At 42.3% G+C, this 24,316-nt stretch overlaps 1 protein-coding gene across 1 annotated transcript in view; it reads left to right on the top strand.

The window, feature by feature from the left end:
- The first annotated feature begins 1,764 nt into the window (after positions 1–1,764).
- LOC136380074 (phospholipid scramblase 2-like) overlaps positions 1,765–24,316 on the top strand; it is a 42,431-nt gene continuing 19,879 nt past the window's right edge. Inside the window, exons 1-6 of the mRNA XM_066347829.1 lie at positions 1,765–1,836; positions 2,632–2,674; positions 10,801–11,021; positions 15,287–15,448; positions 17,450–17,611; positions 20,588–20,654. Coding sequence (XP_066203926.1) covers positions 1,780–1,836; positions 2,632–2,674; positions 10,801–11,021; positions 15,287–15,448; positions 17,450–17,611; positions 20,588–20,654 — 712 coding nt within the window. The 5' untranslated portion in view covers positions 1,765–1,779. The remainder of the gene's footprint in view (positions 1,837–2,631; positions 2,675–10,800; positions 11,022–15,286; positions 15,449–17,449; positions 17,612–20,587; positions 20,655–24,316) is intronic.

Raw genomic sequence — 24,316 nt, 5'->3', positions numbered from 1 at the left:
ATTTCATTATATCTTTTTTGATTTTCCTTAACAATACTTTGTAGCTTTCATTATTATATAGGTCATTTACATTTTTTGTTATGTTTATTCCTAGGTATTTTTGTTGTTGTTGCAACCATGAAGGGGATTGTTTTTTTGAGCTCGTTTTCTGATATTTCATTGTTGGCATATTGGAAGGTAGTGAACTTTTGTATATTAATTTTGTATCCTGCGACCTTACTGTTTTGGTTTATTGTTTCTAGTAGTCTTTTTGTGGAGTCTTTGGGGTTTTCGATGTACAGGATCAGATCATCTGCAAAAGTGAAACCTTTCCTTCTTCTTTCACAATATGAATGCCTTTTATTTCTTTCTCTTGTCTGATTGCTCTGGCTAGAACTTCTGATTGCTCTGGCTAGAAGTTCTAACCAATTGTGTATTCTAAGTTATAGTTTGCATAGTGTTTATGGTGAAAATATTGTGTAACACAGTCTTTTCAAGTTATATTCCATTACTATGGAATTATTGCTCTGTGCACAATACAAAGAAGCATATGAAGGTTCATTGTGGTCAAAATGCACTTGGATTATACTGTATATACTTGTGAAACACACAGGATATAGAATGTAAACCTGTGGCATTCTCATGGAGTATAGAGTACATGCTTGTGACATTCACATGTAATATAGAACATTCTTTTGTGAAATTCACATGGAATATAGAGGATACGGTTTCGGCATTCCTGTGGAGTATAGATTACATATACAGTATACACTGTGTTCAATAAGTATTAAGGACAGTTTTGCTCACTACAGTTCTTTTACCTACCTTGATTCTCATATTGCATTTCCCAATATCTCAGGTTGCTAAATAGAGAAATTTACATTTGTAACCTTAATATCAAAGTGGCATTTTTTTTTCACATAGAGGATCTCAGGAATGAACTACCACAAGAATTATAATTTCTTAAAGATATAAACCCAGACACATGTCTGGACAGTACTAGATGGAATGACGTGCCTTTACCTCGCTACCAGCACAGTGACACTATAATATTTTGAACTGGGTAATTTTTTTTTCTTCAGGATTCAGCTTTGGGCATTTTAGAATATTGGGCATTCCTGTTCAGTATCATCCTCTGCTTCCCTGTGACAACCAGACACCTGTCCAGACCTTGTCAAATATCTCCTGAGAGGGCATAATGGAGATGCTATTTGTTAGCGTTGCAAAACATCCTGATTTTTGACAGTGCTTTGGTCCTGGGAATACTGGTTCACAGTCTCTATAAAGGACCCTCTTCCCAAATGTCATCTCTCTTTCCATGAAGAAATGATAGAATCTTGACCTAGGTAACCCTAGAGTAGTGTGGATTTCTCTCTCTTAGGTTTCAAATATTTACACCTAAATGTTCAACCCAAATGTAAGGCCGTATGCTGATTTAATTCGCACACCTCTACACTCTGAATAGAGGTTATGTGAACGCACAGATATTCAATAGAACACTTGTTTAAACACAAACTTTTCGTTTGGTCCAAACAGTATTCTTGAGCTGAAATTTCACTCTGTAGATAAGTAGGGTAATTCTAAATGTATTGATATTTTAATTGTTCTGTTTCAGTACAAACTACTTTACCAGTTCACCTTTCAGGAACTGTGAGTTACGACGGCCAGCCTAGCCTCCAGGACGCCCGTTCTGAGCACTCAGTCCCACCGCGCGGGTGTTCCTGTGCCGACCCTGTGCACGTTCCCGCCCAGCACCTGCCAGTGCAGAGTCAGCCACGGGCACCTGCAGGGGTGCCATGGATGCCAGCAGTACCACCTCCAGCAGGCTGTCCACCAGGACTGGAATGCTTAAGTCAGGTAATTTCAAATAATACATAAAACAGTCATAAAAAATAAAACTGGTGTCCTCTTTACTTACTAACATGTAACTAATTCACAAAAATCTGAGATGGTCAAGCAAAAATTTTTTTAGCCAACAAATTTCTCTAATTCCTCTGGGTCAGGTATTCTTTTAAAACAAACTACAACTGGCTTAGGAAATTGTGTTTTTTATGATTTTGAACATAATCTGTGACAATATTTGATAGCAAGCATTTATTAAGCATTATTTTCCAGCCTTTGTTACCAAGTATAATACAAGTATTAATTCACTTGCTCCTTTCAAAAACTCTATGATATGTAGATGCTATAATTATCACCATTTTACAAAAGAGGAATCTGAGGTCTGGAGAAGTTACATGAAATGCTCAGCATCAAAATGCCAAAAAATATTAAATATACTTAAAAATAAGTTACAGATTTATAGAAAAATGTTTCTTTTTTTTTGAAAAATGTTTCTTAAACAAATAAAAAGGTCTTACTATTTCCTAAACATCTTCTGGATGAAATAGTGTTTCCTAATTTTTATCAGGATTCCTATGTCACTTCCCATCTTTATAATGAACATACTAAGATTCTTTTAAAGTTATAAATTATTTTGACTAAAGTTATACTTAAAATTAATATAAACTATTATTAAATATTGAGACTATTGACAAATATTGATACTTACATGCTTGGTAAACTGTAAGAATGATTCTTAATTTGGTTTGCTTAAAAAAACATTTTGCGCTTACATCTTAATTATTTTATTGTTGCTTTTTTCTATATTAGGTAGATAAGATACAGATTCATCAGCAAATTGATCTTCTGGAAGGTATGTATTTATTCTATGATCAGATTATTTTATAGATAGAAGACATTTTTACAGATAAAGGCACATCAACACCACAAATATAACAATTTTCTCTGATGTATTTTTTGTCTTATTATTTACAAATGTCTCATTTCCTGATAGTGAAATGATAAAGATTTTTATCATTTATCATCATTTTTTGAAAATAGAAGTTAATTCCATACCCATCAAAAATTACTTTATATGTAAATAGGCTAACTTCTTTCACAAAATATCTTAGACTGGCTAAATAGATAAAAAAAAAAAAGCCAAGATCTAATTATATGCCACCCCAAAGTGGCTCACTTCAACTTTTTTTTTTTTTTTTGTATTTTTCTGAAGCTGGAAACGGGGAGAGACAGTCAGACAGACTCCCGCATGCGCCCGACCAGGATCCACCTGACACGCCCACCAGGGGCGATGCTCTGCCCACCAGGGGGCGATGCTCTGCCCCTCCGGGGCATCGCTCTGCCACGACCAGAGCCACTCTAGCGCCTGGGGCAGAGGCCAAGGAGCCATCCCCAGCGCCCGGGCCATCTTTGCTCCAATGGAGCCTTGGCTGCGGGAGGGGAAGAGAGAGACAGAGAGGGGGGGGGGGGGTGGAGAAGCAAATGGGCGCTTCTCCTATGTGCCCTGGCCGGGAATCGAACCCGGGTCCCCCGCATGCCAGGCCGACGCTCTACCGCTGAGCCAACCGGCCAGGACCTCACTTCAACTTTAACAGCACCTTCAACTGAAAGCAGAGGTATAAAAAAGATAGTTTAAGCAAATGGAAACCAAAGAAAGCAGGGCTAGCTATACTTGTATCAGACAAACAGAATTTAAGAAAAAGCCCATGCTAAGAGTCAAGGAAAGCCATTATATAATGGTGAAGAAGTCAATCAAATAAGAGGATATACTATTTGCAAATATTTGTACACCTAACATAAGAGTTCCTAAATATATAAAACACATACTTAAAAACCAAAAGCAAATAGATAAAAATTTAGTAATAGTAGAAGACTTCAGTATCTTATTTCATCAGTTGCTTGATCCTCCTTATAGAAAATCGAGAAGAAAGCTTTGGACCTAATTGATACTTCAGATCAGATAAATGTAAAAGATAGTTACAGAGCCTGACCAGGAGGTGGCGCAGTGGATAGAGCATCAGACTGGGATGCAGAGGACTCAGGTTCAAATCCCCGAGGTTGCCAGCTTGAGCACAGGCTCATTGGGCTTGAGTGCAGGCTTGCTTGCTTTAGCGTGGGATCATAGACATGACCCCATAGTCACTAGCTTGGTCCAAAAGGTCACTGGCACAAGCAAGGGGTCACTCAGTCTGCTGTAGCTCCCCTGTCAAGGCACATATGAGAAAGCAATCAATGAACAACTAAGAATAAGCAATGAAGTATTTATGCTTCTCATCTCTTTCCCTTCCTGTCTGTCTGTTCCTGTCTGAACATCTCTCAGTCTCTCCCTCTGTCTCTGTTGCCACGGACCAGCGCAGCTAGTAATTCTGGGTCCTGAGGGAGAATGGTGTGGAATTAAGAAAACAGACTCACTGAGAAAAGAGGATGAGATTGGGAGGCCTCTTCAATGCTGATAGCAATATCAGAGAGATGGAGCTCCCGGTCTTTGCTTTATTATATAGCAGAGACAATTAAAGCCTTTAATCCAGTATACAAAGAGGAAAGTCTGTGACACAAAGCCACTCATCTGAGGTACAGATTGGATTCCTTATAAGAGCACATCCCCCTACATCACCCAACAGTCAAGGGTGTGGATAAAAGCTTAGTGTTGAAAAGATCTTAGATGAAAGGATTTTAGTATTAAAAGAGTGGGGAAGGCTCAGTCCCAAACCAACCCTTCGGCTACAGTGACCCTGCCAGCCTACTGCCCATCTCCCACACTGTCACCAAAAAATACGTACATACATACATACATACAGGATAGTTACAGAACATTTCATCCAAAACAAATGCAATACACATTCTTTTCAAACACATGAAGCCTTTGTTGTAAAGTACCATACCCCCATATGTTGTAAAGTACCATACCTCAATTCTGCAGGTTTACGTAGAGACACCAAGCCCAGATGAATTTTGAAGGGTTTTATTAAAAGGAGGATATTTATTAATATGCTGGCTGCATATGACTGACATGGGGCATATCTGACCCAAATTGTGCAGTCCCAAATGTATCTCAGAGGCTGGTTATATACCCTTTGACCACACACAGGTTGGGGGGGGGGGGGCATGACAGCATGACACAATCATTAACAAGATTATAACATTATCTAGGGATTCAAAAAACGTTAAAACTTTCATGGTGATGTCATTTTACATATCAAAATACATTCATAAACCTTTCAGTGTCTATCTCTCCTCCTTTGCCTAGAGGTACACGTTAATCTCAGGATGCCAGGAAGGGAGGGAGAGCTAAAGTCAGTGTAGGGTGGCATGTAAATTCTGTCTCTTACTGAAAGGGAAAGGAAGATCTTCAGATAACCTTAATCCTTTCAGAGAACTGAAACTGAATGACCCAGTTGTCTTGTAAGTCAGGAGACTTTCATTTCATATCCCTCCATTTTCCAAGGAAAGGACAAGACAGAAAGCCTGACTTTTCCTTTTAAAATGCCGTTGCCAATACTAAGTTTTACAGTTCTCTGGCACCTTACCACACCTTCTCCAGGAAACAATCCCTAGCAATATATTTAACTCAGAAGGAGAAAGATCTACACACTAAAAACTATGACATTAATGAAAAAAATTAAAGTAGACACAAAATATTTGCTCATGGATTAAAAGAATTCATATTGTTCAAATGTCCATACTACACAATGCAATCTACAGATCCAATGCCATCCCTACTACAATTCCAAAGGTAAATTGTCACTGAACAAAAGGAACATAAAAAATGAAAAATCAACCTATGAAATGGGAGAAAACATTTGCAATCATATATCTGATAAGGCAGTGGTCCCCAACCTTTTTAAGGGCCACAGACTGGTTTAATGTCAGAAAATATTTTCATGGACTGGCCTTTAGGGTGGGATGGATAGATTAATCACGTGACCGAGACAAGCATCAAGAGTGAGTCTTAGATGGATGTAACAGAGGGAATCTGGTTATTTTTTAAAAATAAAACATTGTTCAGACTTAAATATAAATAAAACAGAAATAATGTAAGTTATTTATTCTTTCTCTGCGGACTGGTACCAAATGGCCCACAGACCTGTACCAATCTGTGGCCCGGGGGTTGGGGACCACTGTGATAAGGGGTTAATATGCAAATTATATAAAGAACATATACAATTCAATAGGAAGAGAACTTTCTAAAAAGACCAGAGGATCTGAATAGATGTTTTTCTAAAGAAGTCATACAGATGGCCAAAAGATACATAAATCTGCTCAACTGATCATCAAGGTAATGTAAATAAACAGTGTAAAGCCAGTAGCCAGGGCTACCATCATAGCCGCCTGGCCCATGCAGGTTCGCATTGGATTCAGACAGTCGGTAAAGAAACAACGGAGCCAAAAACTGGTGGGCCATCACCTTTAATTCTAGCTTGCACCCGGTGGGCAAGTAAAAACACACACTGGGCTCCAAAACCCACTCACATTCAGTGCTCACAAAGCTACTGACTTATCTGAGTTTCCTAGAATCAAAGGTTTCTAGCTCACCAGATTTATTCACCTCTGTTCCCCATCTCCTTCCTTCTCCCTGCACAAACTGCACAAACTGGCTTCTCACTCAACACTCCGCCATCTTGGCTGCTTCTCCTGGCCTCCTCCACGTGGCCTCTCTCTGCTTTCTGTTCTCTAATGCTAATCTCAGGAACCAAGAGAGCAAGCTCCTGTTCTGCCCCCATTTTATAGTGTAGAAATCAAAACCTTTAATCCAAAATACAAAATAGGGAAGTCTCTAATACAAAGTCACTTATCTGAGGCATGATGGGATTGTACCACCCCACAGCAAAAAGGGTGGGAAAGGCTTGATCCCAAAACCAAGCCCCAGGCTACAAGGATTCTGCCTGCCCACAGCCTACCCCCAACACACATTAATATCACCTGGGCGACGGCCTCCTCATGGGCAGCACCATCTTTAACAAAGTGAGCATAATATATTTTATCTGCCCAACAAACACCCAAGGATGTCTTTAAATATTTTCCTTTCATTTATATCTACATGAAAGCCTATATCCTATTTGAGCATTATGACAAGCAGAAAGTAAGGAATATTGCTCTTTATACTGTGTACTCAGTATACAGTGATGAAGGTAGCTTGGCTGCCTTCAGGAGGTCAGTGAGTAGAATAAAGGGTTATTCATACTACTATGCTTATATTTATACTACTACGAGACAATGGCAGGGACTTATACCTTTACCCTATTGAAAATTTAATACACCATAAATCTCTGGAGATGACATCAGAGAAATGGTGGTATGAAAGGTCCCCTGAGTTCTCCTTTTGAAGTGCCAACAATTTAAACAGCAAAAATTCAACAAAGGGTTCCCTGCTCAATGCATAAACCACATCTGTGAGATACGCACATTGAAACATCTTTTTCTAAAAATACTTTTAAGACTTTATTCATTTTAGAGACAGAGAGAGAGAGAAGGGGTGGAGGAGCAGGAAGCATCAATACTTCAATGTGCTTTGACTGAGAAAGTCCATGGTTTCAAACCAGTGACCTCAGTGTTCTCGGTCGACACTTGATACACTGCATCACCACAGGCCAGGCTAAAACATCTGGGGGTGGACAAGTGGGAGGAACCGGGGACCAGAGAAGGCAAAAGAGCTGGGACGGCTGCAGACAGAGCCCTGGGGCCTAGTGGAGCCTGGAGCTCAGTGTGGACTGTGCCAGAGAGCGGAGGAAGCCGGTGGCTGCAGGCACTCCCTTCAGCGGGACGAGCACAGGGGTTCAGTGAGCCTTCCTGCAGACGTGGGCAGTGAGTGTGGCTGAGCTCAGTGACCAGGGCAGGGACAGAGCCCAGAGGGAGGGCCAGGGTTTCCTGGAATCCAGCATTCCAGAAGAAGAAATAACGCCATGGAACCTGGCCCCTCCCCTCAGTCACCCAGAGGTCACCTTCCTTTACCCAGAGCTCAAAGGAGTCCCCAGAAGACGCAGTAGCAGTGAGTTTCGGGTTGCAGAGCACATTGCGTGCAAACCCGAGATCTGCTCCTACGGAGCCCCTTTTCCCTGAGCCACAGGCACGCTCTGCAGCTGGTCTGCAGGTCTGGGGGAGTCCTCGAGGGGGCGCAGCAGGGGTCTGCCACTTATCATTACTGGGAGAGCAAAGCAACAAAAATGGCAGCCACGTTCCCTCAGCTTACCCACCCCCACACACCATAGCTGCCCTGCCTGTGGCACTGTCAACCCACAGCACTGTCAACCCGCAGGGGGAAGCACTGGGATTCCACAGATTTTGAACCCAATCTTCCACCATATTCCCTAGGGGCGTTGTAACCCTGAGACCCACACTAGCAGAACATAAATGAGACACCTACCTTCTTAGGGAACACAGGCCAATTTCCATCTCTCCTACCCCAGCCTCCCCTCCCCAGCCTCCTAAAGGCCAGAGCAGTGAAGAGACCAAGAACCTTCTGATTCACTGCCACCCACTGGAAAAACAATAGAAGGACTTCTCATCAATCTGTTAGTGAATGGTCACTCATTCATAGATGCGTGCACAGAGGAGTCCCACAAATACCATGAATAACCAAGGTAATGGGGCATCTCAGAGAGAAAATTAAAACTCACATAAAATAAAACTAAAAACACGGAAATAGGTGATATAAATGGAAGAGAATTCAGGATTGAAATTCTGGAAAAAAACTCAATGATAGGCAAGAAAACATGGATAGGGAGTTTAATGAAGTCAGAAACAAACAAAGAAACAAAAATCAGAGTGTTTTAGTCTAAACTATGCAGTTGCTAAGGCATCAACCTGGAACGCTGAGGTCACTGGTTTAAGCCCTGGGCTTGCCCTGTCAAGGAACATAGAACTGAGTTGATGCTTCCTGCTCCTCCCCCTGCCTTTCTCTCTCTCCTCCCCCCTCTCAAAAATCAATAAATAAAATCTTTTCTAAAAATGAATATTTTACCAAAGAGATTGAAACATAAAAAGAAAAAAATCAAATAGAAATTCTGGAAAAGAAGAAATCAATAAGAGAAAGAATGAACTAGTGAGCATAGGAAGTAGCACTGAGCAGATGGAGGAAAGATTTAGTGATAGAAGAAATGGACATCTAGGACTGATGCAGAAGAAAGAAGAGAGAGACTTGAGCATTTAAAAAATTGAAGAAATCTATCAGCACTATCTGCCTCTACCAGAAAGAGCAATATAAGAATAGTAGGCATACCAGGATAAGAAGAGAGGAGGAAGGGAATGGAGAGCCTATGAAAACTAGTAATGAACGAGAACGTTCCAAACCTGTGGAAGAGCGAGATCCTTGAATTCAGGAAACAAACAGAACTCGTCATAATTACCTCAACTAAAAAGGGCTGCTCCAAGGCACACTGTAATAAAACTGTCAAAAGTTAATGACAAAAAAGAGAATTCTCAAGACAGCCAAGAAAAGGAAGAAAAGAACCTACAAAGAAAACCCATTAGGTTCTGATCAGACGTCTCAGCAGGAACCCTACGAGCTAGAAGACAGTGGAACCGAACGTTTGAACTAGGGAAAGAGAAAAGTTACCAGCCAAGAACCATATATCCAACAAAAGTCATCCTTTAGATATGAAAGATAAATAATAACTTTTCCAGGCACATGGAAGCTGAGGTAATTTAACACCTAAAGATTTCCATTGAAGGAGCCTGACCAGGCGGTGGCACAGTGCATAGAGTGTTGGACTGGGATGTGGAGGACCCAGGTCCGAGACCCCAAGCTCGCCAGCTTGAGCACAGGCTCCTCACCAGCTTGAGCCCAAGGTTGCTGGCTTGAGCAAGGGGTCACTTGCTCTGCTGCAGCCCCCCCCCCCCCCCCCGTCAAGACACATATGAGAAAGCAATCAATGAGCAACTAAGGTGCCACAACAAAGAATTGATGCTTCTCATCTCTCTCCCTTCCTTTCTGTCTGTCCCTATCTGTCCCTCTCTCTGTCTCTCTCTGTCTCTGTCACAAAGAAAATAAAAAAGATCTCCATTGAAGGAAATACTCAAGGGGGCTGTCCTACCTGACACAAGAACAAAAGGTCACAAAATTATGAGTAAGATTAGCAGCAAACTTACATTGTAAATAGCGATAATTTGTGACAACAAAAACTAAAGAGGGGAGGCAAATATCTAAATTTGTAAAGTGAGATGAAATGCAGTAAAAAATATATATACTGTATATGTGAAACTTTCTTTACATGACCTTAATGGTAACCACACACATACACGCATGCATGTATGCACGCACAAAAACTGAGACACATAACTAAAACAAAAAAAAAGGAAAAAAGTATTGATTATCACCAAAGACAATAGACAGAAGCACAAAGGGAAAGGAAAATAAATGCATAGAGCTACCAGATAACAAAAGATAAAATGGCTATAGGAAATTCTCCTACAGCAATAATTACCCTCAATGTAAATGTACTGAATTTACCAATAAAGAGAAACAGAGTAGCAGAGTAGATAAAAAACAAACAAACAAAAAAAAACCCAACCATGTGATGCCTTCAGGAGACATATCTAAGCAGCAAGAACAAATATACATATATACTCAAGGTGAAAGGGTGAATAATTCTTCTTCAAGCAAATGGCACCCACAGAAAAGCAGGTATTGCCATACTTTTATCAGAGAAAATAAATGTCAAGATAACAAAGGTAATGAGACAAAGATGAGCATTTTATAATTATACAGTGGACACAACAAGAATACATACACTTCCCATTATATAAATATAAGCACCCAATCAGAAGCCCTGATATATGTAAAGCCACTATGAACAGAACTACAGGCAGAAACTGACAAAAACATAATTATAGGAGGGAACCGAAATATCCCAGTGATAGCTCTGGTTAGATCACCAACACACACAAAAAATTAATAAAGAAATATCAGCCTTAAACAATTTGATTTTAAGTATTCATTTTTAAACATCATGGTGATAAACATTCCCTCCTCTTTGTTTTCAGTCCTCATACATATTGGAACAAATAACAAATACGAAATTAAGAACAGCCTGGGACAGCAGATTTACGTAGCATTGGAGGATTCTAATCTCTGTACCCAAAACTGCTGCGGGCCTTGTAGGCCTTTCACGCTCAGGATCCTGGACCTCCTGGGCCGAGAGGTCATCACTCTGAAGAGACCCTACAGATGTGCCACCTGTTGCTGCAACTTCTACCAGCAGGAGGTGAGTCAGCGAGACCCGGCTCCCTTGTGAAGCAGGTCAAGAATTTCCATCCTTTCCTTGAGCCCATACAATCAAATGAGATTTTCTATGAATCGGACCAGGACCGGGGGGCTTGGTTTTTATGCTTGAGAATACTTTGCACAGGGAAGGAGGGCAGGCGGAAATCAGTGACCAGTTAGTCCCACGTCCCTGAGAAATTTGTCCCCTGGGATTGAGCATCAGCTCAGAGACCTGTCTTCTTGATCTCTGAGTGAAAAGATAAGGCAGCGGGTGAAGTCCCTTACTTGAAAGGTCCGGCAGACCTGGCCAGAGCCAGAGGAGGGGCCCGCAGACACTGTCCTCGAGGACAGCTCCAGGAGAGGGGACTGAGGAAGAGAACAGCAGACATCTCAACATTTTGGCCCACCTATCGTGAAACACACCGCGGAGAGACCACCTCTGAGGACGCTCAGCTTCTGGGTTTTCAAGTTCCCCATTTTAAAAATGGGTATATCTGAGTCCCTGTCACAGGGATGGGCCCGGTGCGGGTACCCTCTGCTCCAGGGGGACCGCATTCCAAGTCCGCCTCTTGTGGGGACAAGCCCAGAATCAGGCTCCCTTTCAGCCTGTTCACGAGAGACGGGGACCAAGTAGGTATAAGAGCGTCTTTACTTCAAATGCCAGCCACTGGAGAAGGTTGGGGACTCAGATCGGAAACAGGGCCTTAACAGTCTCCGCTGACTGGCCAGTTTATACACTGTCTGGGAGGTTAGTGACTCAGGATAGAGCGCGTGGTTAGTCACGTGGCAGTGTGAGGGAGGCGGGACTCTGGTTTGCAGGGGCGCCTCTCTGGAGTGTCTTTTTGTTGACACAGGTCTGTCTGGTGACCGTGACACTTCTCCGGAATGGCTGGGGTCTGGCAGGACCCCTGGGAAACTTCTGCGAGACAGACTCCCTGTATTCTTTAGGAAACAAAGTAAGAACTGTGATTGTCAATTCAGCTCTTAGTGCTCCATGCTGCCTTAACTCTTTACAGGAGTTTCTGTGAATGAGCCCTTACAAGCCATTACTGTGATTTAACCCTTTACAAGTCCACTGATCAACAGTGTGGATCTCAGCGGAGACCACCCCTTCCCCGTCCAGCCACGAAGAGTTTATAGGGAACTTGGCCATGGTCTGTATCATATCCCCACAGGCCTGGGAGCAGCCCAGCCGGGTCAGTCCCTCCAGACAAGCAGCCGTGAGACCACGGCCCAGACAGAGGCACAAGTGCATGGGTATTTGAAGTGTAACAGCGCAGTTATTTTTAAAAGGTATCTGAAGTTATCCCTGCTGAATTATTTTGGATTGTGCATGTGTGTCACTTAGGTTAGGTGTAATGTCGTCTCTCCATAGGAGTATCTGAGGAAACACAGAGAGTGGGCTGGAATATGCTCTGAAGGAAGGAGCCATTAGCAAACCATTGATCTGAGGGGACAGTACAGGGGTAGTCAACCTTCTTATACCTACCGCCCACTTCTGTATCTCTGTTAGTAGTAAAATTTTCTAACTCCCCACCGGTTCCACAGTCATGGTGCTTTATAAAGTAGGGAAGTAACTTTACTTTATAAAATGTATAAAGCAGAGTGACAGCAAGTTAAAGCATATAATAATAATTACTTACCAAGTACTTTATGTCAGATTTTTGCTAAGTTTGGCAGAATAAATCTTTATAAAACAACTTAAAAAGATAGATAGTTAAATCTATCTTTTTATTTATACTTTGGTTGCTCTGCTACCGCCCACCATGAGAGCTGGAGCGCCCCCTAGTGGGCGGTAGGGACCAGGCTGACTACCCCTGGTCTAGGACGACGTCATCCCCACGTGAGCAGACCGGGGCTCTCCCCGGGTCCCCCAGCTCACAGCACAGCCCGGGTGCCAGGCCCCCTGTCGTCCCGGTATACTACAGAACCGTGGCCCTCACACTGGATCATTGCACCGTGGTCTGGGCTCTGTTCACACATCTAAACCACTGCCTTTAAAGGAGTTTGAGAAAAGAGTTTCTTAATGATCGAGACACGTTTCAGAAGTGTGGACATTTAAAAACATAGGAAGGCCCTGGCCAACTGGCTCAGTGGTAGAGCGTTGGTCTGGCGTGTGGAAGTCCCGGGTTTGATTCCTGGCCAGGGCACACAGGAGAAGTGCCCATCTGCTTCTCTACCCTTTCCCCTCTCCTTCCTCTCTGTCTCTCTCTCCCCCTCCCGCAGCCGAGGCTGCATTGGAGCAAAGTTGGCCCGGGTGCTGAGGATGGCTCCTTGGCCTCTGCCTCAGGCACTAGAATGGCTCTGGACGCAAGGGAGCGACGCCCCAGATGGGCAGAGCATCGCCCCCTGGTGGGCATGCTGGGTGGGCCCTGGTCGGGCACATGCGGGAGTCTGTCTGACTGCCTCCCTGCTGCTAACTTCGAAAAAATACAAAAAAAAAAAAAAAATGTCAGTGGTCAGCAGAGCAGGGCTTAGGGGCAGAGTCCATGCCTGCAGCCTGCCTGGCTAGCCTCTCCTCACTGCCACTTTATAGCTGGGGCATTGGGTACACGTTGGTTCATGTCTCTGTTCTCCAGTTACTTTCTCTATAAAAAAGAGTAACAGCATTAACCTGGTGTTTGTTGTCAATTAAGTATTGCATAGGACAATATCTTGGTGGGCAAAGGAGCTGAATAGACATTTTTCCAAAGAAGGCATGCCAATGGCCGACAGATATGTGAAAAGGTGCTCAACCTAACTAATTATTAGGGAAATTAAAATCAACACCACAGTGAGATATAGCTGTTAATTTAAAAAATGATGTAATTTGGCAAGGGAAGAGAGAAAAAGAACACTTGTACACTGTTGATGGGAATATAAATTGTTGCAGCCTGACCAGGTAGTGGGGCAGTGGAGGGAGCGTTGGACTGGGAGGCAGAGGACCCAGGTTCAAAACCTCAAGGTTGCCTGACCTGTGGTGGCACAGTGGATAAAGCGTCGACCTGGAAATGCTGAGGTTGCCGGTTTGAAACCCTGGGCTTGCCTGGTCAAGGCACATATGGAAGTTGATGCTTCCAGCTCCTCCCCACCTTCTCTCTCTCTCTCTGTCTCTCTCTCTCCCTTTCTCTCTCCTCTCTAAAATGAATAAATAAAAATTAAAAAAAAAAAACAAACCTCGAGGTTGCCAGCTTGAGCACAGGTTGATCTGGCTTGAGTGGGCGCTCACCAGCTTGAGCACGGGGTCACTGGTTTGAGCGTGGGATCATAGACATGACCACATGGTTGCTGGCTTGAGCCCAAGGTCACTGGCTTGAGCAAGGGGTCACTCACTCTGCTGTAGCCCCCTGGTCAAGGCACATGTGAGAAAGCAATCAATGAACAACTAAGGAGCCAGAACTGATGCTTCTAATAGCTTTCCCTTCCTTTCTGTCTGTCCCTGTCTGTCCCTCTCTCTGTCTCTGTCAAAACAACAAAAAAAAAGAATATAAATTTTTGCAGCCATTATGGAAAACAGCACGCAGGTTCATATGGCCCAACTTCTGGGTATGTATGCAAAAGAAACAACATTGGGTTTTAAAGAGTTATTTACATCCCCGTGTTACTTGCAATGTTATTCACAGTAACTGAGAAATGGAAACAACTTACGTTTCTGCTAATGGATGAATGGATAAGAGAAATGTGATATATATATATATATATATATATATATATATATATATATGTACAATGCGCTATTATTTGGTCAAATAAAACAAGGAAACCCTGTCCTCTATACAAGATGAATGCATCTAGAGGGTGTTACTCTACGTAAATAGGTCAGAAAAGGATGGATTTAATACGGTATTACTTATATTGTATAAGGAACCTGAAACAATAAAAAATCTGACTCCTAGAAGCAGAGGTTTGAATGTGGTCGCTAGGAAGGGAGACCAGGAGAATGTTGGTCAAACTGCACACACTTTCGCTTATAAGATGAATAAATTCTAAGGGTCAATGCACAGAGTGGGGATGATAGTTGTTAAGACTGTGCTGTATACTTGAAATTAGCTAAGAGAGTAGACCTCAAGCATCAGCATACGAGGCGACAGATGAGCTAGCTGACTGGGTTGGGGTGATCATTCCACAATTCATGGTACATCAAATCATCAAATGAATATTACCCATTGCAAAAAAAAATTTTTTTCAGTAAACGAAAGCTCTTATTAGCCATGATGACAATGATGATGACGGTCATGATGATGATTCTGTATTACATATATCGTTTGTTCTGTTTTGTTTCTGTAGATGAGAATCTACATTCCTCCTGGGCCACCAGTAGGCTATGTTATCCAGACCAGGAACCCATGTCTGTCTGAGTTTATGGTTCAGAATGAGAAGAGAGAGGATGTGCTAAAAATTACCGGTCCGTGTCTTGTGTGCAGCTGCTGTGCAGATGTTGATTTTGAGGTAAGGAATGCGGTAGTTTTATAGAATCTGCTTTCCAGATATGAGGAAAACATAATTTAGTAGGAGGTTATAAGTATATGAAATAAGTTTGGGTACCCTGTTGTCTCAAGAGGGGGACAGTGTGCTCATGTATTTAACTCCCGTCAGAAAGGTGCTTCCCACTCTCTCTGAGCGTCACTGTTGACCACGGGAACGGAAAAGGTGAGGCAGAGCCGGGCAGTCACACCCGCAGAAGCAAAGCATCAACGTGTCAACGCGGCCGGTTCTGTTGGGAGACACCCTCTGTGTCATCCATTTCAAACACAACGCTGACCTTGTCCCGTCCGTCTGACTGCCAAAGCCTGGGGTCCCCCCTGGTCTGAGACGCAGGCTGCCGGGCTCTCTCCTCTACCGGAGCTCTGACCCTGTGAGTGCTGCAAACAGACCACTAAGCGAAGCGAGTTTTCAGGAGGGTGGTGTCAGACGGACAACCCAGTTGTCACCCTCTGTGGTCTCTCCTGGGGCTTTCTGTTGGATTGGATTATTAGACACCACAGTGTATCTGCGCCCTTACTACCCTGAGCAATATCATTACAGCTGTTTTCCTCGCCGGAAGCCCAAATTATTTCATTGCAAATGTTTAAAAAAATCAGGAGATTTTTATAACTTCATCTTAATAATACACTGATTCTCTTGGAAAATTATAAAATCTGTTCAACTGGGCCCACATTTCCACAGAAGGGGCAAAAATCTCCTCCCGCTGAGAAGGGGTGCTCTCTTCTAACACGAAACGGGGATTCAGCCACCTTTCCGATGTCCCGAGTTTCCCGATGTCCGCGGGACTCCCGCTGTCCCCTTCGTGATTTATACTGTCCCTTCGACTTCCCTCGTGATATGACTTTCCATTCCTCTGTTCGACCCTGGTTATACAGAGAGGGACCGTGTCCTTCATGGACTCACTACACGAATGACACCGATGAACAGTTCTAAAACAACACACATCAAGTAAACAGCCTTTACACGGGCTTTTAACAAGGGGCTGTGTGGCCCCCGGGCCCGCTGGCCGGCTCAGGGGAAAGAGCGCTGACCCAGCGTGCAGACGTCACAGCAAGTTACTTACTGGACGCGGCCCGTCCCTCAGAACGGCCGGTCAGCTGCAGGGTCTGTCTGCCTGGTGACAGTGAGGGGGACCGCCCTGCCCTCGCCCGGAAACACTCCGCCTGCAGATTCTCTCCCAGCTTGTCTCTCCCAGCACATCTGTCACAGGGGGTTTTAGCTTGCGGCTGGTTCCGACCGCTTCTAGAAATTTCACCAAAGACACTTTTCACCTTTCTATCTTTTCCCGCTTGAGTTTTGTGTTAGAGCCCTTCAGACGATCTATTCCCGTCTGTCTTAACGGACAATATAAATATTAGACATTTTAGTGAGACCAAGACCGCTGCCCCTCGCCATCTCGCGGTTCGCTTCCCGCGGTCTCACGGTGGTATGGCGGATTTTTAAATTGTAGAGATCTAATTTTGTATCGCGGAGTTTTCGCAATAGCGCGGGATTTGGCAGTATATAGGTATTTTTTTATATATATTTATTATTTTAATTATTTTTGCAGAGGAAGTATTTATAAGAGTGTGGGAAATGTTAATAGCAGTGTGGGAAAGGTTTATAAGAGTGTGGGGAGGGTTTATAAAACCTTAATATACATATATAAATAACAAAATAAATGTAAGGTCTCTACTTTGTGGATTTTCGCCTATCACTGGGGGTGGGGTTCTGGAGCCAACCCCCCCACAATAGACAAGGACCGCTATACTTTCGTATAAATATTCTGTAGCAAAGAATCACTTTCCTTTCACATGTCTACAATTTATACACAAGGATTTATATGCATCCACTGAGTGATACACTGATCAGAGCTATGTATTGCGTGCAGGTTTAACAGTATCTTTGTTTCATTCTATTCCAACTTTGAAAGTTGATCTATTATTTTCTAAAATTCTTTCAGACTGTCATTTATTTTCAATTTAGATTAAATCTCTTGATGAAGAAAATGTGGTTGGCAAGATTTCCAAGCAGTGGACCGGTTTTGTGAGAGAGGTATTTACAGATTACACTCAATTTGACATCAGTTTCCTGGTAGACGTTGACGTGAAAATGAAGGCTGTGATACTCGGAGCCTGTTTCCTCATTGTGAGTCTGTTCCGGCCAATCTTGGGTTTTCTTTGGCATCATTCTAAAAAGATTAAGTGAGTTGTGCATCTTTACGTGACCCGCTTAGATGCAGAGGTTTTATTCAAAGGGAGTCCCATGGAATCCCAGCTCTGAAATTCCGTCTTCTCCTGCTAGCCCTGGATTTACAAGTGGACGAGTTTCCCTGGCACTTACCTTTACTCCGCTTCCCACGACGATAGAAGAGCTTTGTGTGTCACGGTTTGCGGGAGATTCTGGTTTAAGAATTGAACTAGGCGCTTTGGTCAAGGCTTCCGCTATGGGCTTACCTAGAGTAGAACTCAGTGAAGCAGGGAGATTCCGGACTTTGTAAATTCAGTCCTCTAACACAGGTGTGTGAACCGTGTGATTAGCGTGTGAGTCCAATCAAGCCACCAGATGGAACGGCCCATTCAGAGAAAACACAAGGGACTGAGCAGGTGATTCTGGGCTTGTCTTCCATGAAGTCACTTTGGGGAGATTTCAGAAACCTCAAGTGCATATCCTACCTCCGTTCAACTATACCAGAATCTCCCTGTGGGACGATTGTATATATAGCTTCCCCCGGGGGGATTCCATGTGCAGCCAAGTCAGGTCCCTGGGACAGAGCCACGGCGCGCAGCCTTCACTGCACAGGAGAAATGCCTGGTCACTGTGCAGAGCCCCCGGGTCCAGGCTGCACCCAGATGGTGCACCGGAATCTCTGGAGATGCGACCCAGGTGCCTCCAGTGTGCAAGCAGGTTTGGGCCCCAAGCAGAACATCTTAAAGATTGACTCGGGGGGTGCAAATAGAAAAAAAAAATCCATAAACAGTGAGAGAGTGTCCAGCAGAAGGATCAAGTTATCCCAACAAATAAATGTCAGGAAAACAAAAAGATTTTTAAAGGGAAATGGAGGGACATGAACCTTATACAAGTTGTCGACCATGTTTGGATATTGATTTGAATAAATCAATTTAAGATTAACGTTTACAATGCATTCGGGTGAATTTTAACATTGGCTATTTGATGACATTCATGAATTAAGGTGGGATTTTTTGTTTGTTTTTGACTTTTAACTGTAAAAAAGATTTTTAAACTTATTTCTCAATTGCAGTTGACATGCAGTATTATATTCGTTTTCCAGTGTGCCGTGTACTGCTTAGACATTTCGGTACTGGAGGAAGTGACCGTCCACATATGTGTAGTGCCTATGTGGCACCGTCCGTGCTTGTCACAAACCTGTTGGCTATGTCACTTATGCTGTGCTTATTTTTACAACTGGCCGTTTGCACTTCTTAATCCTGTTCACCCTTATTGCCTGTTCTCTCAACCCCCACTAAAAACTAAGCTGTTTCTTTTTCAGCTGTGGTGATGATATTGTGGTTATATAAGAGCAAAACACCATCCATGTCTCTTAGGGGTACACACAGAAATATCTCAGCATAAAATGGTGTGATACCAAGTTTTTCTTTAAGTAACAGGGTGAGTGCAGGGAGAAGCAGGCGATGGGCTACTTCTTGAGCCAAGACTGGTCGTGTTAATAATCCTTCCAGCTGGGTAAGGGGTCGTGGGGACTTGAGTACGCTGTTCCATATAATGGGAGTATGCCTAATACGTTCTGGAATAACCTGTTGATATAACCAAGGTTCTTTGTGAAAATTATCTCCCGTATGTGTTCATTTCATACACAAGTAAAATGTGGCCTGCACCTTGTGGGGACAGTTCAGCTAAAGGCAGGGCAATGCCACCACGTTTAGGGAAGAGCAGGCCGTCTACGGTGCGCAGATAGAATGAGAAACGGGGCTGAGGGGGTGGTGACTGACAGAGGGCGTCCACCAAAGGCCCCTCGAAGAGCAGACACTTTTCATAGAGAATTGTCATTCACTGAATGTCGTTTCATTACATATTGACTTTAAGCTAGGTAACCGTGTTAATGGTTAGAAAACCACATGGTAGAAGGGTCCTTCCTGGTGTCTACACGAGGAAAGAACGGGAGAGAGGGAATTGCCATTAATGCCTTTGCGAGTGATGATTGCCAGGCAGTAAGGGTGATGTTGTTTGTGTTGAAGGGAGAAAGGAAAAGGACAGGTGTGAGGAACAGGGACTCCGCAGGGTTTGGCCGTCATCCTAGGGGGAGGGGTCTGTACAGGCACGGATGAAATGGACCAGGCTGGGGAGCATAGGGGGCGCAGTTGGGAGACAGATAAAACTCACACAAAAAATTCCACGCCTTAAGAAGGCCGTCGTTCTTATGAATTGTTTTTAATTTTACGTGGGACTCTAGTCACAGAAAATGTTCTGTTACTAGAGAGGAGCTAAAAAAAAAAGTTGGCTGAGAACGACTGAAAGAGGCAGATGTCTAGGGGACTAGGAAAAGCAAAGCATGTTGAAGTTACCAGAGGCTAATTAAATCCCTGCCCATAGAAACAAGTGGATACCAGGGGTCGGGAACCGTTTTGGCTGAGAGAGCCATGAACGCCACATATTTTAAAATGTAATTCCGTGAGAGCCATACAACGACCTGTGTACGTTAGGCATTATCCAATAAAAATTTGGTGTTGTCCCGGAGGACAGCTGTGATTGGCTCCAGCCACCCGCAACCATGAACATGAGCGGTAGGAAATGAATGGATTGTAATACATGAGAGTGTTTTATATTTTTAATGTTATTTTTTTTTAATTAAAGATTTGTCTGTGAGCCAGATGCAGCCATCAAAAGAGCCACATCTGGCTCGCAAGCCACAGGTTCCCGACCCCTGGGATAGACTGAGAGGATTCAATTGCTAATCAGATGGGAAGCTGAAGGCAGAGCTTATGTACAGCAGTAGACTTGACCAGATTGGTGTATTCCAGTTGTATTTTCTTCTGTAACAGATCTATGACTGTTTTTCCTCAGAACTCTTAGTCTTTCTACATCAGAAAATTATCTACTTTGACATTGAAAACTTATTTCTGTTGCTTTTCTTTTCCCCCTTAGGATTTTATGTTTTTTGAAAATAAGTCATGCCCTTATATATTCTGTACATTCCTGCAAATAAACCCTTGTTAGTTGATTCACAAATGTCTCCAAATTTGAAGTGTCTATACTGATTGGGAGTGTCTAAAAGGAAAATCAATGGAGTTGTTCTTGAAAATGATTACACCACGTGTGAATTACATAGTGATACCTGTAGTCCTGGTAGGTGACCTCACTTCCAAATTATATAGTTTATTTCTGGATCACTGCTTATAAATGCTCATATACATTTTATTTGAATGTCCATTGTGTATTATGGAGAAATTACATAGAGTATTTATTTTTAGACATGAAACGTCTTGTGCAAAGTTGCTTTGAATTCAAGTTTTATTTTCCATCTTTATAACAAAAAACAGTTTATGTAATTATAATAAGAAAATTGTACCTTATTAAATCTAGTTGTAATTTATCCCTTTATAACAACTGTTACTTTGCAAATACTGCATATTCAAAATATAAATATTAACATAATTTCAGTCTCCTTTACAGTGATGTTTAAATAATACGCATATGTTATAAAGGAAGAGTAAAATTTGCATTTATTCTATATTCAGGAATTTTTACTAGGTTTCACTTCTTTCTCTCTCTCTCTCTCTCTCTCTTTTTACAGAGACAGAGAGAGAGAGAGAGACAGAGAGAGGGATAGATAGGGACAGACAGACAGGAACAGAGAGAGATGAGAAGCATCCATCATCAGTTTTTTGTTGCAACACCTTAGTTGTTCATTGATTGCTTTCTCATATGTGCCTTGACCGTGGGTCTTCAGCAGACTGAGTAACCCCTTGCTCAAGCCAGAGACCTTAGGTCCAAGCTGGTGAGCCCACACTCAAGCTGGTGACCTCGGGGTCTCAAACTTGGGTCTTCTGCATCCCAGTTCGACACCCTAATAACTATGCCACTGCCCCATCAGGCTAGATTTCACTTCTCTTATAATCTAACCTGCTACTACAAATAAGATTTCTGTACTGACAAGAAAATATGTTACAAATTTTTGATGATTTTTAGTTATCAAAGAAAGGCATAATTCTGTCCCAAAGAAGAACAGATTTTAAAGACTCCTTCTAAAACTGGGGTATTGTTATAATTTTTAAAGTAATTTTTAATATGGAATGGTTAATGCCTACAGACTGTCATTCTTTGAACATGAAATCATTCTAGATGCTAATAGATATACAGATTTCTTCTCGTGCCTGACTGGTGATGGTGCAGTGGATAGACCATCAACCTGGAACACTGAGGTCCCAGGTTCAAAACTCTGATGTCACCGGTGTGAGTGAAGGTTCATCCAGCTTGAGCACAGAGCCATGGGGTTGCCAGCTTGGCCGTGGCATCATTGACATGACCCCTTGGTCACTGGCTTGAGCCCAAAGGCCTCTGGCTTGAGCAAGGGGTCACTGGCTTGACTAGAGCCCCCTGGTCAAGGCATATATGAGAAACAATCAATGAATAACTAAAGTGAAGCAACTATGCGTTGATGCTTCTCATCTTTCTCCCTTCCTGTCTCTGACTTTCTATCACTCTATCTCTTTCTATCTCTTGCTAAGAAAAGGAAATTCTTCTCAGAGTAAAATATCAATAGCAGTCTATTATTTATATCAATAATCAAATAACTGAAATAAAATATTGACATATTTCTTTGTACATATGATTTCCCTTTTTCCTTTTTATTGTATTTATTGGGATAACACTGGTTTAAAAAATTACACAAGGTTCAGGTGCACAATTCCAAGACATAATATCTGTACATTGTATTGTGGGAGAATATATTTGCTAACACCAAAAAAAAAAAAAAAAAAAAAAAGAAAGAAACCCAAATAATACAATTAAAAAAGGGGCAAAGACCTGAATTGACAATTTTTCAAGGAGGCCAAACAGATGACCAATAGCCATATGAAAAGATGCTCAATGCCACTAATCATCAAAGAAATACAAATCAAAATGATAATGATAATGACGTATCACCTCACACCTGTCTGAATGGCTGTCATCAATAAATCAACAAACAATGAGTATTGCTGCTCACTATTGGTGGGAATGCAGACTGGTGCAGCCTCTGTGGTAAAACCGCATGGAGTTTCCAGAAAAAAATAAAAAAAATGGGGCTAACTTATACTCCAGCGTTTCAACTTTTAGGAATTTATGCAGAGAAACATGAAACATGAATTCAAAACAAATATATGCCCTGCTATGTTCATTGCAGAGTTACCAGAGCCAGTATTCGGAAGCCACCCGCATGCCCATCAGTAGATGAGTGAATGAAAAAGCCATGTTACATTCACATGATGGACGACGACTCAGCCTTACCAAAGAAGGACCTCTCAGCTTTGGCGACAGCGTGGCTGGAATCTGGGGAGTATGACACTGAGTAACATAAGCCAGTCTGAGAAAAATAAGTACCACGTGGTCTCACTTATATGTGGACTCGAATGAACAAGATAAGATAACAAACAAAATGAAAACAGACTCATAGATGCAGAGAACGGACTGAGAGCTGTCAGATGGGCAGGCGGGCTGGGGGACCGAGTGAAAAGGGTGAGGGGATTAAGCAAAGAAAAAAAAGAAACTTCATGGACACAAACACTACGATGATGACCGGAGAGAAGGGGGGTGGGTGAGGTTAGAAGAAGGCACAGGGGCGTAAATGGTGGTGGATGGAGACTTGACTTGGGGTCTGAACACACAGTCAATACAAGGTCCAGTTGATGTAGCATAGAATTGTATACTTAAAACCTAATATCATTTGACTAACCTATTTCACCCCAATAAATTCAATAAAATTTTTTTTAAATTAAATGTTCATAGTTTTGTTAGTTTCTTCTAAAAAAAAATTAACAGAGATGAGGAGAAATAATTGTGTATACTCTAGTAAATAGCAATGTATAGTCGATTTACCCTAATAAATAGAAAGAGCCACCCAAAATTTAGAGTATGAGATAGATTCAACATGTTATGAGATATATCTAAAAACGAATGTTAAAGACTCAAGTGTTTAAGAAGTGAACTTTCAAGAAATGGATACTTAGAACATATTATGCAGGGAGAAACAGCAGGATACAGGCATGTTAGAATGCCAATTTTGTGTACGCGGAAGGAATTTGAACTAAAATATTAATGGTAGATTTGGGCAGGATTTAAAATAGGCCTTTTCCCCCTTCTCTATTTCTACATGTCTCTATATTGCATATATGAATAAAAAATAGAGAGAAATAAAGTGAGGTAGAATTTAGTTTCTTTTCTCTAAGGGCCTCTATATTCAAAAGTATTATTTGGGTGAGGATAAGGGTAGTCAAACGCTCATTCCTGTGTCCTTAAAAAGTTGAATGTTTATAGAGCTGATCCTCAGAATTCTGGTGTAGTGTTATTATAAACAAGATGCAAAAAAAAACAAAACCCAAAACCCCCCCACTCTCACAACTAAGGTATATCCTTGTCGCTAGTCTCAGGCCCACCTAATTGCATTTATTTTCTCACTTCCGTTCTAGGACTTACGTGTAGTTTGAACTCTGGTGATAAGAATCAGTCTGGAAGACTTTGCCGGGATTTAACCGGCAGTACGTCCTGCCAGCTCTACACAAAATTAAACAACTTTCGCTGAGAAGATCTAAATAAAGTCTTATGTCACTCAAATAATTTGTGTGATTTTTTTTTTCTCCCTCTGCATGAGAAAGCACACCAACCTTTGGGAACCGA

This window comes from Saccopteryx leptura, chromosome 8 (assembly GCF_036850995.1).
Source record: "Saccopteryx leptura isolate mSacLep1 chromosome 8, mSacLep1_pri_phased_curated, whole genome shotgun sequence".
In the NCBI taxonomy this organism is placed as follows: domain Eukaryota; kingdom Metazoa; phylum Chordata; class Mammalia; order Chiroptera; family Emballonuridae; genus Saccopteryx; species Saccopteryx leptura.
Note: the sequence above shows the minus strand (reverse complement) of the source record. Positions and strands in the feature narration are given on the sequence as shown.